Below are 17023 nucleotides of genomic sequence, written 5' to 3' on the forward strand. Positions count from 1 at the left end.
CCAGTGGATCTATGTAAGCCATTGCCTGCGGTGCTCACTTTGAGGGACCTTTCAGCATAGACTTCTACATGTGCAGTGTCCATCATTTACGTGTGGTAGAGCAGCCTTTTAGTGTCTCATGATGGTTTCAAATACTGAACGAGCTCAAAAGAGTGGCCCTGGCTGCAGACCCTGACCCCCCCCCCCCCCACACACACACACATAGCATAATCCAGCCTCAAACCCCCCGCACACACACAGCATAATACAGCCTCATACCCCCGCACACACACAGCATAATACAGCCTCATACCCCGCGCACACACACACACACACAGCATAATACAGCCTCATACCCCCCTACACACACAGCCTTATACCCCCGCACATACAGCATACTGCAGCCTCATACCCCCCCCCACACACACAGCATACTACAGCCTTATACTCTCCGCACACACCGCATAATACAGCCTCAAACCCCCCGCACACACACAGCATACTGCAGCCTCATACCCCCCCCGAACACACACAGCATAATACAGCCTCATACCCCCCCCCCCCCGCACACACAGCATAATACAGCCTCATACCCCCCCCCCCGCACACACAGCATAACAGTCTAATACCCCCCGCACACACAGCATACTGCAGCCTCATACCCCCCCACACACAGCATACTACAGCCTCATACCCCCCGCACACACACAGCATACTGCAGCCTCATACCCCCCCAGCACACACACAGCATACTGCAGCCTCATACCCCCCCAGCACACACAGCATACTGCAGCCTCATACCCCCCCAGCACACACAGCATACTGCAGCCTCATACCCCCGCACACACAGCATAATACAGCCTCATACCCCCCCGCACACACAGCATACTGCAGCCTCATAACCCCCCCCCGCGCACACACAGCATAATACAGCCTCATACCCCCTGCACACACAGCATACTGCAGCCTCATACCCCCCCCCCCGCACACACAGCATACTGCAGCCTCATACCCCCCGCACACACAGCATACTGCAGCCTCATACCCCCCCACACACAGCATACTACAGCCTCATACCCCCCGCACACACACAGCATACTGCAGCCTCATACCCCCCCACACACAGCATACTGCAGCCTCATACCCCCCCAGCACACACAGCATACTGCAGCCTCATACCCCCGCACACACAGCATAATACAGCCTCATACCCCCCCCCCCGCACACAGCATACTGCAACCTCATACCGCCCCCCCCCCCGCACACAGCATACTGCAGCCTCATACCGCCCCCCCGCACACACAGCCTCATACCCCCCCCCCCCCACCACACACACAGCATAATATAGCCTCATACCCCCCGCACACACAGCATACTGCAGCCTATGCCCCCACACAGTAATAAGACAACTGAGGCAGCATGGCTAGGCTATGGGAGCACCGGGACAGACGGTTCAGATTCAGCACTGAAGCTTTTCTTCCAGGAGTCGGTCGCAGTCTGGTCTATGACTGACAGCTAGTTCTCCATACATTACCAATGCAGACCTAACTGAAACATGACAATACAGTAGGTGATAGATGGAGGCAGCTGCCGTGTTACTACCCCAGAGGGGCGGACAACCCATAAGTCTCACACAGACCACGCGTTGGTAGGTGTAAACAGGTGAGCGATTCCGGTCAACATTTATGTCCTGCAGGGCCTCCGTAATCCAAGGAGACCACGTGAGAGACGTATCACGTGATTGTAACTAATGGTCTGGCGGTCATGTGACCGGTAGCGGACGTCATAGTGGTGGGAGGACCAATATGGCGGTGTGTGTGGCTGTCATCGCTAAGGAGGTGAGTTAGAGCTCTGTTTTCTTCAGGGATACGTCTCAGTGGTGGATAAGTAAGATCCATAGAGTGTACAGTATAAGTGCAGTGCAGTGCCCCGGGCTCTGAGTATAGTCTTACATGATGCGCCATCTCGTCTCCCCAACTGACACCCGTTTATGATTGTGAAGCCATGATGGGCCTTGTAGTTCCCCAGTAAGGCTTCACAACTCCAGTAAGGTTTACAGCTACCAGCATCATTTTGCTATTTGCATTTGCTCTAATATGTGAGGATGTGCTGGGAATTGTAGTTCACCATGGGATTGTACAACTTCCTGCAGGCTCCAGCTCCATTCTGGCTGTGAGGATATTCTTAGACTTGTAGTTCCCTCTGTTTTTATAGGTCCCTTCATGCAACTGCTATAGTATGATTGTAAAAACCTGCTGGGACATACTAAAAAGCATCAAGAAAAAGAATAAACATTATTTCCTATGGGGAGACATGTAAAATATGGTTTTAATTTGTTTATTTAGTTAGACAGACCCGGAATGATCAGCATTTTTCTGTAGTGATCAGTGGACTGAGCGTATATACCATAAATACTGATGTGTTATACCGTACCTGTGCACGGTACGCCTGCTGTTCATTCTGGGTCTATCTTGCACGGGGAAAGAACTACACCTCTGTTTCTATGGAATATGCCTCCATTTCACTGCCTGTATCCCATTTATTCCAGGTGTACCTTCCACAGGTACGGTATAACACATCAGTGTTTATGGTGTATACGCTCAGTCCACTGATCACTACAGAAAAATGCTGCTCATTCCGGGTCTATCTAACTAATTAAACCAATTAAAACCATATTTTACATGTTTCCCCATAGGAAATAATGTTCATTCTTTTTCTTCATTCTTTTTCATCATGCTTTTTAGTATGTCCCGAACATGCTGGAAGTTCTAGTTCAGCATAGACATTTGCATTTCCCCACATGCACCTTCTACCTTGTGATTGTATGGATATGCTAGGCCATGTACATCTCCCCACATGCACCTTCTACCTTGTGATTGTATGGATATGCTAGGTCCTGTACATCTCCCCACATGCACCTTCTACCTTCTGATTGTATGGATATGCTAGGCCATGTACATCTCCCCACATGCACCTTCTACCTTCTGATTGTATGGATATGCTAGGCCCTGTACATCTCCTTGCATGCGCCTTCTACCTTGTGATTGTATGGATATGCTAGGTCCTGTACATCTCCCCACATGCACCTTCTACCTTCTGATTGTATGGATATGCTAGGCCCTGTAGCTCCATATCCCTGCATGCACCTGCTATATTCTGGATGTAAGCATATACTGGGAGTGCTTCTGTTATAGGCTATATTCACGTCTATAGCGTTGTCTGCAATCACGGGCCCGCAATTGTGAACAGTCGTAGCAATCCACAATTACGGACAAATTTTGGGGACATCTGAATGAGGCCTTATGCTGCGTTTACACGTAACGATTATCGTGCGAATTTGCGCGATAACGGTCGAATTCGAACGATAATCGTACGTGTAAACGCAGCGAACGATCGAACGACGCACGATAAATCGTACATTTTGATCTTTCATCAGGTCATCAAATCGTTGTTCATCGTACGCATAAAATTCGCAAATCGTTCCGTGTGAACAGTCGTTCGCCGATTTAACCAATGTGTGAGATAGGCTTAAACGATCGGAGTGCGAATATTCGTACGATATATCGTACCATCTAAACGCTGATAGTTATAAAAAAAAAATCGTAAATCCGACATCGCTAATCATACGATCGGGCCAATAATCGTTACGTGTAAACGCAGCATTAGTCTCTGATTGTGCGGATTAGTTTCAAGTTGTAGTTCTAGCTTAATTCATAGTTAAAGGGGTATGTTACACTGGTGAAGTAATTAACAGGCGCAGTGCATCCCACTGTGTGAGGCCATTAACAAAATGCAGTGGTGGATCATAATGTGGGCAGTTCGGCTGGCCACCTGAGGCTCCTGGGGACCCACAGCCGCCCACATCTGATTTTATCCTGCAGCTACACATCACCTGGGGGCCAGCTCGAAGATCCTCCGGTGAGCCCCTAACAGTGTGTGTGCTGTGGGAAGGTCCTGCTGCTACACATCAATTTAATTGTGCGTGTGCTGAACGCTGATGGGTGGCTGGGACTAACAGCACAGGCAGCATCTATCACACATGCTGCCTATGCCAGGAGATAGAAGAGCCATGCCCATGCGAGGACAGCAGCAGCGACAGGAGGAGCATGTTTTTTCTCTTTTATTATCATGGGGGCTATGTCCCAAAGAGGGGACATCTCCTAAAGGGTAACCTACACAGGGAGGCTAGCAAGCTTGTTGCTGTAGGATCCCATGTCAGTGCCTCTGTGCATTGAGGAGGGGTGGACAGTCAAGAGTACATTTAATCTGCCTTTGACAATGTGTTTGTCTCTGTAGAATTATCCACTCTACATCCGCAGTATTCCCACCGAAAACCAACTAAAGTTTCATTACACTGTGCACACCTCCCTGGATGTGGTGGATGAGAAGATTTCAGCCATGGGGAAGGCCCTTGTGGACCAAAGAGAGCTTTATTTGGGACTTCTGTATCCCACTGAAGACTACAAAGTGTATCCTTTATAAAAATATATATATATATATATATATATATATCTGCAGGATTGCCTACTTGCCGTTTCATCTAATTTGGCTCATCAGAACAGCCCCACTCCAAATGTCTTATTAGAGCTACAAGTGACCACTGTCTTAAAGTCAATTTTGTATTATGTGAATGGCTATTTGTTTAAATGACTGCCATGTAAGAGTATACTTTCCATGTCTGCTGCGTATTTCATGGTGTTTTTAGTCAATTAATTTACACAGCAATATAGTCCCTACCAATAAACATCCATACGCATATATACATACATACACACACAGTGGTACCTTGGTTTAAGAGTAACCTGGATTAAGAGTGTTTTGCAAGAAGAGCTCACAGTTCTTCAAAATTGTAGCTTGGTTTAAGAACATTGCTTTGGTTTAAGAGCTTCCTTTACTGGGTGGGAGGGCGAGTGGAGGAGGGGCATGGTCTGCATAGCGGGGTCTACAGCGCTGTACTCTGACCCAGGAAGTCTCCCTCACCTTCCAAATCATGGCAGATCCACTTCAGGCTGGGGCTTGCATCAGGGGACAGGACTGTGCAGATAATTTCTTCATAGCTTTAACCCCTCTCTCCCCAGACAGGGAGTTCTGCATTTATGTGCCCACATCTGCCCTGCTCATTCCTTCATGCTCCTAGCAGTCTCTGTCAGCCCTTGTGTTTCCCATCCTCTCCATTGCTGTTATAATGTGCCTGCACTTACACTTAGCTATACACACTGCTGCTATATTGTGCCTGCATGTACACTCAGCTATGCAAACTGCTGCTATAATGTGCCTGCACTCACTCAGCCATTCACACTGCTGTATAGAAGTTTCTGTCGCTGTCCTCCTGCACAGCTCTCTGATTCTCACTTACTGATTGGTCTTTACTGGACACATCCCTTCTCCATTGCTGACATGTGACCACACAGACCTCTGACAGCAGCTCTGCTTCTCTATTGTAGCCTGTTGTACTACGCTTCTGCATTATGGGGATCTGCAGTTCCATCCTCTATCTACAAACTGCTGCAGTTTTTCAGATTTATGCACTTACTATACATTATACTCCACATGTTGATTGCTATACTGTACAGTAACTGATAATATCCCATATTCTGCTGTTTCTGAATGTTTGTTTCATTAGTTTTACATGTTACGGTCCTGGAACGAATTATGCTCATAATCTAATGCACCACTATCTATATAAACCAAAAGTAACTACATGCACTACAAAATCATAGAAAAACTCATATGCATTATTAATCAAATCTTACTAAATACAGAAATAATATTAACCCCTTCAAGACCAAGCCAATTTGCACCTAAAAGACCAGGCTCATTTTTCAAAATCTGACCTGTCTCACTTTATGCTCTTATAGCTCAGTGATGCTTTAACGTATGCTAGCGATTCTGAGATTGTTTTTTTGTCACATATGGCACTTTATATTAGTGGCAAAATTTGGTCACTACTTTGTGTGTTTTTTGTGAAAAACATCAAAATATCATGAAAAATTGAAAAAATTAGCATTTTATGAACTTTAAAATTCTCTGCTTCTAAAAAAAGAAAGTTGTATTACATAAATTAGTTACTAAGTCACATTACCAATATGTCCTCTTTATTCTGGCTTCATTTCATAAACATATTTTACTTTTTTAGGGTGTTACGGGGGTTAGAAATGTATCAGCAAATTACCACATTTTTGTGAAAGTTTCCAAAACTGATTTTTTTAGGGACCAGTTCTTATTTTAAGTTGATTTAGGAGGTTTGTATACTGGAAAGCCCCATAAGTGACCCCATTTTGGAAACTAGACACCTTAAAGAATTAATCTAGGGGTATAATGAGCATTTTAACCCTACAGGGGCTGGAGGAAAGTATTCACCATTATGCCGTAAAAAAATGAAAAATTTAAATTTTCCAATAATATATACATTTAGATTAAAGTTTCTCATTTTCAAAAGGAACATGAGAGAAAAAGCACCCCAAAATTTGTAACACATGTTCTCTTGAGTACTACGGTACCCCATATGTGGGCGTAAACCACTGCATGGGCACACAGCGGGGCTCAGAAGGGAAGGAGCGCCAATTAGCTTTTACATTGCAGATTTTGCTGAAGAAGTTTCCGAGCACCAGGTGCATTTGCAGTGCCCCTGTAGTGTCAGCAGAGAGAAAAAACCCCATAAGTCACCCCATTTTGGAAAGTACACCCCTCAAAGAATTCATCTTGGGGTAGGATGAGCAATTTGACCCCACAGGTGTTAGAGGAAAGTATTCAAAATTAGACAGTAAAAATGAAAAACTCAAATTTTTTCCAATAATATGTTCCTTTAGTTTGAAATTTTTCAATTTCACGAGGAACAAGAGAAAAAAAGTACCCCAAAATTTGTAACGCAGGTTCTCATGAGTATAACGGTACCTCATGTGTGAGCATAAACCACTGCATGGGCACACAGCGGGGCTCAGAAGGGAAGGAGCGCCAATTAGCTTTTTCAATGCAGATTTTGCTGAAGAAGTTTCTGAGCGTCAGGTGTGTTTGCAGTGCCCCTGTAGTGCCAGTGGAGTAAAATCTCGCCATAAGTCACCCCATTTTGGAAAGTGCACCCCTCAAAGAATTCATTTTGGGGTGTGGTGAGCATTTTGACCCCACAGGTATTAGAGGAAAGTATTCAAAAGTAGACAGTAAAAATGAAAAACTCGAATTTTTCCAATAATATGTTCGTTTAGTTTGAAATTTCTCAATTTCACGAGGAACAAGAGAAAAAAAGTACCCCAAAATTTGTAACGCAGGTTCTCCTGAGTAGAACGGTACCCCATATGTGGGCATAAACCACTGTATGGGCACCCAGCCGGGCTCAGAAGGGAAGGAGTGCCAATTAGCATTTTCTCTGCAGATTTTTCTGAAGAAGTTTCTGAGCACCAGGTGCGTTTGCAGAGCCCCTGTAGTGTCAGCAGAATAGAATCCCCCCAAAAGTCACCCCATTTCGGAAAGTACACCCCTCAAAGAATTCATCTTGGGGTAGCATGAGCATTTTGGCCCCACAGGTATTAGAGGAAAGTATTCAAAATTGGCCAGTAAAAATGAAAAACTTGAATTTTTCCAATAATATGTTGGTTTAGTTTGAAATTTCTAAATTTCACAAGGAACAGGAGAAAAAATCTACCCCAAAATCTGTAACGCAGGTTCTCCTGAGTACAACGGTACCCCATATGTGGGCATAAACCACTGTATGGGCACACAGCCGGGCTCAGAAGGGAAGGAGCGCCAATTTGCTGGAGCAAAACCGCAGCTAGTAACAGTTATTAGAATAGCGCAGTTACTAAAATACAATAAAAAAAATTAGATTACAGGTAATGTGGGGTGGTTACGGACAGTCTGGGGTGGTTCCGGGTAATCTAGAGGTGGTTACGGGCAGTCTGAGGTGGTTACGGGCAGTCTGAGGTGGTTACGGGCAGTCTGAGGTGGTTACGGGCAGTCTGAGGTGGTTACGGGCAGTCTCGGGTGGTTACGGACAGTCTGAGGTGGTTACGGGTAATCTGGGGTGGTTACGGATAATCTGGGGTGGATACGGTCAACATGGGGTGGTCACAGGCAACCTGCTGTGGTTACGGCAACCTGGGGTGGTTAGAGGCAACCTGGTGTGGTTAGAGGCAACCTGGTGTGGTTAGAGGCAACCTGGGGTGGTTAGAGGCAACCTGGGGTGGTTATGGGCAACGTGGGGTGAATACGGACAACCTGCTGTGGTTACAGACAATCTGGTATGGTTACAGGCAACCTGCTGTGGTTACGGACAATCTGGGGTGGTTGCGGACAATCTGGGGTGGTTGCGGACAATCTGGGGTGGTTACAGGCAACCTGCTGTGGTTACGGATAAACTGAAGTGCTAATAGGTAATCTGAGGTGGGTACCTGTAATCTGGCGTGGTTACGGGCAATCTGGAGGGGGTCACTGGCAATTTGGGGTGGTCAGATGCAAGGTGCGGTGGTCATAGGCGACGTGCGGTGGTCAGAGGCGACGTGCGGTGGTCATAGGCGACGTGCGGTGGTCAGAGGCGACGTGCGGTGGTCAGAGGCGACGTGCGGTGGTCAGAGGCAAGGTGCGGTGGTTGCGTGCAATCTGGGGGGTTACATGTAATCTGGCATGATTACGGGCAATCTGGGGTGGTTATGCCCAACCTGCGGTGGTTAGGGGCAACCTGGAGGGGTTACAGACAATCTAGAATTGTTACGGATAGAGTGAAGTGCTTATAGCTAATCTGGGGTGATTACATGTAATTTGGGGTGGTTACAGGCAATCTAGGGTGATTACGGACAATCTGGAGGGGGTCACTGGCAACGTGTGGTGGTTACGGGCAACGTGCGGTGGTTATGGGCAACGTGCGGTGGTTACGGGTAATCTGGGGGGTTACGTGCAATCTGACGTGATTACGGACAACCTGGGGTGGTTACGGGCAACGTGTGGTGGTTACGGGCAACCTGCGGTGGTTACGGGTAATCTGGGGGGGGGGGGGGTTAGGGGTAATTTGGGAGTAAACTGCAATTATTACTATAATAAAAAGTGTGTGTTTTATTTTTTTGTATGTTTGTCACTTTTTGTACTTTATACATTCATTTTCACTGTATTACTATGATTACTGTGATATTTTCTATCACAGTAATCATAGTTCAGTGACAGAGACCAAATTGGTCTCTGTCACTTTAAATTTTCAGAGTTGGCTGGTTGTGGAGCACATGCGCACTTCATAACCAGCCAGGACGCCGAGGAGGAAGGAGCTCCGTGGATCCGGTGAGTATATGGGGAAGGGGGGGGGGGGGTGACTGGGGGACGGGGGTGACAGGGGGGGGTGGGGGGCGACTTGGGGGGTGGGTGGACATCACTTTTTATCCCCTGTCACCAATCATTCATGGTGACAGGGGATAAAAAGTGCCGGCGGCACATGGCACAAGCGATCAGCGGTATATAGTATATACCGCTGATCGCTTGTACCGGGACCCCACAGGGTGGGTCCCGATGACTGCCCCATGCTCTCCGCTACCTCCGGTGGCGGAGAGCATGGGGCTTTCATTCATTTTTCTTTTTTGATCACTGTGAACAGACATTAGTCTGTTCACAGTGATCGCGGCGGCCATCTTGGATCCGATGGCCGCCGCGGGAGGGGGGGTTAGTGACTGGGGCACTAGGGGGCTGATCTGGGGTCTGATTTTTACTTATTTCATCTCCCCCCACCGTGGATTCACGGTGGGGGGAGATGAAATACAGCGGCGGCACTGGCCCATTAGTGACCGCCGTTTCGGCGGTCACTAAGGGGTTAATGGGGGTCAGCTGCGGAATCGCAGCTGATCCTCATTATCTCCGGTGCTGTACACAGATGAGAGCGGGATCGCTGTCCCTGCAGTGATCCCGTTCTCATCACAAAGCCCCGTCAAAGCCGGAACGTATATGTACATTCCTACTGCACGGGGCATGTGCAAAAGGAACGTATATATACAGATGGCTGACGTGAAGGGGTTAAACACTTATACAAAGGGTTCCAAATTACAGTAAATGAAAGAAATACAATCAAATGTGACTTTCTTTTATTTACCGTTTGCCATAGCATACTTTTTATTTATTGGTTCTTTATATTTAGCATTGTACTCATAACATGTGCCATGCGTTCTAGTCAGTTTACATATTTGTATATATAATTATAACATTAGTGGCCATTATATATATATATATATATATATATACACACTAACCAGCCACTTTATTAGGTACACCTGTCCAACTGCACGTTACCACTTAAGGGCTGGTCTGAGTATTTCAGAAACTGCTGATCTACTGGGATTTTCACGCACAACCATCTCTAGGGTTTACAGAGAATGGTCCGAAAAAGAGTTCTGTGGGCGGAAATGCCATGTTGATGCCAGAGGTCAGAGAAGAATGGGCAGACTGGTTCGAGCTGATAGAAAGGCAACAGTGACTCAAATAGCCAACCGTTCCAACCAAGGTAGGCAGAAGAGCATCTCTGAACGCACAGTACGTCGAACTTTGAGGCAGATGGGCTACAGCAGCAGAAGACCACACCGGGTGCCACTCCTTTCAGCTAAGAACAGGAAACTGAGGCTACAATTTGCACAAGCTCATCGAAATTGGACAGTAGAAGATTGGAAAAACGTTGCCTGGTCTGATGAGTCTCGATTTCTGCTTGAACATGACAATGAGTTCACTGTACTCAAATGGCCTCCACAGTCACCAGATCTCAATCCAATAGAGCATCTTTGGGATGTGGTGGAACGGGAGATTCGCATCATGGATGTGCAGCCGACAAATCTGCGGCAACTGTGTGATGCCATCATGTCAATATGGACCAAAATCTCTGAGGAATGCTTCCAGCACCTTATTGAATCTATGCCACGAAGAATTGAGGCAGTTCTGAAGGCAAAAGGGGGTCCAACCCGTTACTAGCATGGTGTACCTAATAAAGTGGCCGGTGAGTGTGTATATATATATATATATATATATATATATATATATATATATATATATACATATCATAAAAATGAAAGTCTGTCTGTTTGTCTGTCTGTCCCGTATAGACTTCCAAACGCCTGAACAGTTTGACCCCAAATTTTGCACACAGATACATAGGGTGCCCGGGAAGCTTATTGCGAAGGTCCCGTCCCTGCCAGATGTAAAGGAGAGGAGGGGGAGGGGGAAGAGCGGTGCCCCATAGAGATGAATGGGAAAATCTCCACACTGCAAACACAGGTGATATAATTAGCTGCATGTCTCCAGCAGACACGGCAGTTGGGAGCCTTAGCAACCAATAGGATTACTGCTTTCATTTTCACAAGGAGCTGGAATGTGAATGGTTGCTAGGGCAGCTGCCTCACAACATCCACAGAAATAAATGGTAGATAGCACTGTCATACCAGACCTGACCAATACCACCAAACTGTGACTGGAAAAAACTGCTACACCAGACCTGACCAATACTGCCATACTGTAACTGGTTAACACCGCCACACTAGGCCTGACCAATACCACCTTACTGTGACTGGATAACACTGTCATACCACGCCTGACCAATACCGCCATACTGTGACTGGATAACACTGTCATACCAGACCTGACCAATACCGCCATACTGTGACTGGATAACACTGCCATACCAGACCTGTTCAATACCGCCATACTGTGACTGGATAACAGTGCCATACCAGACCTGTTCAATACCGCCATACTGTGACTGGGTAACAGTGCCATACCAGACCTGACCAATAAATACCACCTTACTGTGACTGGATAACACTGCCATACCAGACCTGTTCAATACCGCCATACTGTGACCGGATAACACTGCCATACCAGACCTGACCAATACCGCCATACTGTGACTGGATAACACCGCTATACCAGACCTGACCAATACCGCCATACCCCCCTCGAAAAGACACCAGATTTTCTGGCAATTCTGAGCGGGAGGGTACTGCCCCTCTGGAAGGTGCTACCCTACGCACCAGACCATGGGTGCCTAATGGTAAATACGACCCTGCAGGTATACAGGACCCCAAAACTATACACTACAGGTGCATGGGACCTCCACCAACTATATACTACAGGTAAACAGGACCCCAAACTTTACACTACAGGTATACAGGACCCCAAAACTATACACTACAGGTATACAGGATCTCCACCAACTATACACTTCAGGTATACAGGACCTCCACCAACTATATACTACAGGTATACAGGACCCCAAACTATACAATACAGGTATACAGGACCTCCACCAACTCGATACTACAGGTATACAGCACCTTCACCAACTCTATACTACAGGTATATAGGACCCCCAAACTTTACACTACAGGTATACAGGATTTCCACCAACTATATACTACAGGTATACAGGATCCCAAACTATACACTACAGGTTTACAGGAACCCAAAACTATACACTACAGGTATACAGGATCTCCACCAACTATATAATACAGGTATACAGCACCCCTACCAACTCTATACTACAGGTATACAGGACCCCAAAGTTATACACTACAGGTATTCAGGAACTCCACCAACTATATACTACAGGTATATAGGACCCCAAACTATACACTACAGGTATACAGGATCCTCAAACTATGCACTACAGGTATACAGGACCCCCGAACTATATACTACAGGTATACAAGACCTCCACCAATTATACACTACAGGTATCCAGGACCCTCAAACTATAAACTACAGGTATACAAGACCTCCACCAACTATACATTACAGGTATACAGCACCAACTATATACTACAGGTATACAGGACCCCCAAACTATACAGTACAGGTATACAGGACCTTCACCAACTGTACACTGCAGGTATACAGGACCTCTCAACTATACACTACAGGTATACAGCCCCCCAACTACACACTACAGGTATACAGGACCCCCCCAACTATACACTATAGGTATACAGCCCCCCCAACTATGCACTACAGATATGGGAGACCCCTAAAAACTATACATTGTGGGTATACAGAACCCCTCCAACTATGCACTACAAATATACACTAATTCCACTGATTAACTCAGATGAAACAATACCTTTAGCTTGGCCTCCTGGGCACCTTAGAACAAATCTAATTAACACACTGACACTTTATACCCGGGCAGCGCCGGGTACATTTTCTAGTATATATATATATATATATATATATATTCATTGTACACTATTTGATTTGGTACCATTGCGTCTACCCTCTATGGGTTTTGTATGTTTGTATGTATGTTTTTAATATTGGCTCCATATTTGGTAAGATTTAATTAGTAAAGAATGAGTTTTTCTATGATTCTGTCCTGCATGTACTGTAGTTGCTTTTGTTTTTTTTCTGTTGATTTACACAGCATAAATCCATGTGAATAAATTACATGCAAATGGACCCTGTGGGTGGGTTCACACTACGGAATTCTCGCGGATAAACTCCGCGGAATTCCGTCGGCTGTCCGCGCGCCTTTCAATGTCACTTCTTTCGGCAGATAGCGGAATACGCCGGCCCATAGAATGGTGTCTATGGAGCCGCCGGAAAGGGGCGCGGACAGACAGCGAAATTCCGCGGACGTTATCCCCGAGAATTCCTCAGTATGAACCCACCCTAATACTGCAATGGCCACTGCGTGGGAAATGCCTAGTTGGCTGTGAAAGGGGTTTGTGTGCTGGGACCACATCTTTACTAGTTATTGGGTCTTTAGTAGTGTTGCGCAGACCTGTCAAGGCTGTAAAAGTTGGACGCAGCCCTAGGGCTACCAGAAAAACATGGATACAGCCTATGGGTATGTTTCCAGGACTCCCTAGGGCGGTGTTAAACCACTGCAGCTGTGGTATCTGTCTGCAGTATCTGTTGGGCAGTGGTCTGCTGGTGTAAAACCACAACTCCCAGTATGCCTGGACAGACTGGAACTATCAAGGTATATTCAGAGTTGCAGTTCCCCACAGGTTGCAGGACACTATCGGAGGAAAACTAAAAACTAAGGGTATGTGCACTCTTTGGAAAAGCGACGTCCATGTCATAGACTCTATTCTATGCATGGGTGGATTATTTGGACGCACGACGGAATCCGCCCGTGTATAGAATGGAGTCAAGGACGCTGTGAGCGGCGGATTCTGCAATGGATTTTACGTCACTTTTCCGAAATGTGCACATACCCTAAGCTGGTATAGTGCAGGTAGACTGCAGTAAAAAGTTTGCATGATAATCATTGGGCATCCATATTGATTCATAAATCTCTCAAAATGGTGAATATGAACATGCTTAACTGGCTTTCAGATATGGCTACGTCACAAACTCCAAGGTGAAATTTGTTATGGTGGTTGACTCGTCAAATACAGCTCTCCGCGATAATGAGATCCGCAGTGTAAGTATAGGTCAAGTGCGGGTTCACTTCTATAAATCTATGATTAATCTACATATCTATATAAGATAATAACAACCAGAGATGAGCGCAACTAGAGTATGTATTTGAATACTGGTGGCTGAAGAAATTGGATGTAGCCCGGGAAAACACTGATATACTCATAGGCTGTATCCATGCTTTCCTGGACTCCCTAGGGCTGTATCAAGCTTCTTCAGCCACCGGTATTCAGATGCAGAACGATCGCACTCGAGCATGCTCGAGTTGCCGCTTATCTGTAATAGCAACATGGACAGTAATTTTATGGAAGAATTTGTGCTTTCTTTAGGTGATTTTACTTGCATTTTTTTCATTGGTGGAAAAACACAGTGGTCTGACATTAGATAAACTCAGCAGGAAAATATTAAATAGTCCGTTTAATATGGAGTCGGTAGCAGTTTTTAAAGCACAGTTTGTATTGCTTTACATGTGGTGTAAACTTTTCTCTCAGACACGTTCATTAGGTTCGTCAAGAGAAATCTTGAATCATAATCAATGGATCCCATGGTTTGTAGGAAAAGTAACAAACTTTTTAGAAAAATGCATGAAGCACACAAGTCACAAATGTTTTCAAACCTTGTTTTTTTTTTTTTTTGTTTTTTTTTTAATCCCCCCCCCCTCAAAAAAAAATCCCCAAACAAAACGGTGTGTGTTAGCAAAAACACAGTGTAAACCTAGCCTTAGAGATTAGCGAGTCTACCCTACAAATGAATGGAATCATTTTGTTAGCTCGGCAGTCTGCTTACCAGCCTGCTTCAGGTGCCTGAAAAAGCTAGATCCAGTCCTGCGAAACTTCTTCCAGCTTTTTCAGGTATGCGGTGAGTAGGGGCATGAACTTCAAAGGCAGCATTGCTGAGTTAACAAAGTGATTTGCTTTGTTTGTACTGTAAATGTGCTCATGTCTACTTAGAATATTTTCTGTTATGATTAGTGATCTGATAAATCTAGCACAGTAATGTCACTCTGCTCTTGTTCTATAAAACACCCAGTCCGTGCCAGTGGCAGTAGATAGCGCCTTGCATTTTGTTGATGTCGTCTGTGTACAACTATAGGGATTTGGGGAAAATCTACCAAGCAGCCTTACAGTAAGAATGTTCTTTCCCACAGCAACCAATCACAGCTTAGCTTTCATATATTCGTTAGCGCTGGTAAAATGAAAGTTGAGCTGTGATTAGCTGCTGTGGGCAAGACATTACTGTAAGACTGCTTGATAATTCACCTCTTTTGACTTTAGAGTCATGGCTGCTCCTCATTTGAGGAATATGTATACTGTGGAATTCTTATACTATTACATGCATTTTGCTAGTAGGATTGATGACCTTTAGATTTTTTTCATTGAATTGTCATGCTTTTACAAGTGTTTTTTTTATGTACCAGATGTTCCGGAAGCTTCATAACTCCTATACAGATGTGATGTGTAACCCTTTCTATAACCCTGGAGACCCTATTCAATCACGGTAAGTTTGAATACTAAGATTCCTGTATTAAGTTAAACTTCATATTCTCCCAGATGACCTTTTTATCTTGTCATTTCTTTTCAGGGCCTTTGATAACACAGTCACCTCTATGATGGTAGCTGCATGCTGAATTTTCTATCATTGATTAAATGGATTATGGCCAGCTCCTGTTTCCAATGATTCATGATACTTCCTTAATTTTCCACCCCAGTATCTGTTACCATGGAAGTTTGTTGATTTATCAATATGCTGGCCATGCTACCACTGACCGACCTTCTCTTTGACAGTCCTAACAAGAAAGGAATATGTGAAATATTGGACTTCAGCTCTTTGTGCTTATGTGTACATGGGATATAGGGAGGAGAGAAATAAGATGGGGGTCATTTTGTAGCAGTCCTCATATTCTAAGACCCCATGCAGTGGGTTTATATTTTGCAGTTGTGTTTGTCACAACTCCACCAAATGGTGACAATAGATGCATGTAATATGACCCTTCCCTAAGGTTCCATTCACATTGTTTTTGGAGTAAGTCTTAAATAAAATATACTGTATGAGGTATACTACAGCAGGCCTTTCCCCTTAAATGGATCACTGGCAGGAGAAGTTTGTCTGCTTCCAAAATTATTATTATTTTTTTTTTTGAAGAACTTAAACTGCATAAAGGATGGAAAACAGACTGAACAGACTTATCAATAGGCTTATTTTTTTTCAAATTGCTCTTCATCAGAATAGGGATGTAACAGCTAATGTGTCTGTCGCATGCATACAGTTATGTATCACAAGGAGAAATTGGATACATTTGTTGTGTATAGAATAATAAATGTAAAAGTAAAACATGCAGATGTGTAAGCGTCATTATTACAGTTAAAGTGCAGAACCTGAATAACATTTACTTAGCGTTACAAGTCAAACTCTTATATGTAGCTGTACATGAGATTTTAAAACATGTAATCTATCACGGGGGACAGTGGGGCTGGATCATAGGGGCAATTAGAATTAGATAGGCTGAAGCCATGAGGATGGGGCACAGGTGACTCCTGATACACAACATACATGCCACGTGAGAGCTCTGTATTACGCCAGGAGATGTAGTTTCATGGCCAGATCCATCTTTATCATAGTCCCTAATTTACAAAAGGTTCTAACAGAGGAATGGAGTGGGCTAGAACAACGG

The 17023-nt window shown here is 45.0% G+C and overlaps 1 protein-coding gene across 1 annotated transcript; it reads left to right on the top strand.

The window, feature by feature from the left end:
* Positions 1–1731: 1731 nt before the first annotated feature.
* TRAPPC2L (trafficking protein particle complex subunit 2L) lies at positions 1732–16687 on the top strand. The gene is made up of 5 exons (XM_069968505.1): positions 1732–1817; positions 4276–4448; positions 14269–14356; positions 15770–15849; positions 15934–16687. The coding sequence occupies exons 1-5, from the start codon at positions 1785–1787 to the stop codon at positions 15977–15979; spliced, it is 420 nt and encodes a 139-aa protein (XP_069824606.1). The 5' UTR covers positions 1732–1784; the 3' UTR covers positions 15980–16687.
* The last annotated feature ends 336 nt before the right edge of the window (positions 16688–17023 follow it).

The sequence above is a fragment of the Dendropsophus ebraccatus genome, chromosome 4 (genome assembly GCF_027789765.1).
Source record: "Dendropsophus ebraccatus isolate aDenEbr1 chromosome 4, aDenEbr1.pat, whole genome shotgun sequence".
Lineage (NCBI taxonomy): Eukaryota > Metazoa > Chordata > Amphibia > Anura > Hylidae > Dendropsophus > Dendropsophus ebraccatus.

Excerpts from the sequence above, each read along its gene's own strand:
- TRAPPC2L (XM_069968505.1), top strand. The coding sequence starts at position 1,785 with ATGGCGGTGTGTGTGGCTGTCATCGCTAAGGAG. Across the intron at positions 4,449-14,268 it reads CCCACTGAAGACTACAAAGT|ATATGGCTACGTCACAAACT; the intron begins GTATCCTTTATA and ends ACTGGCTTTCAG. Across the intron at positions 15,850-15,933 it reads GGAGACCCTATTCAATCACG|GGCCTTTGATAACACAGTCA; the intron begins GTAAGTTTGAAT and ends ATTTCTTTTCAG.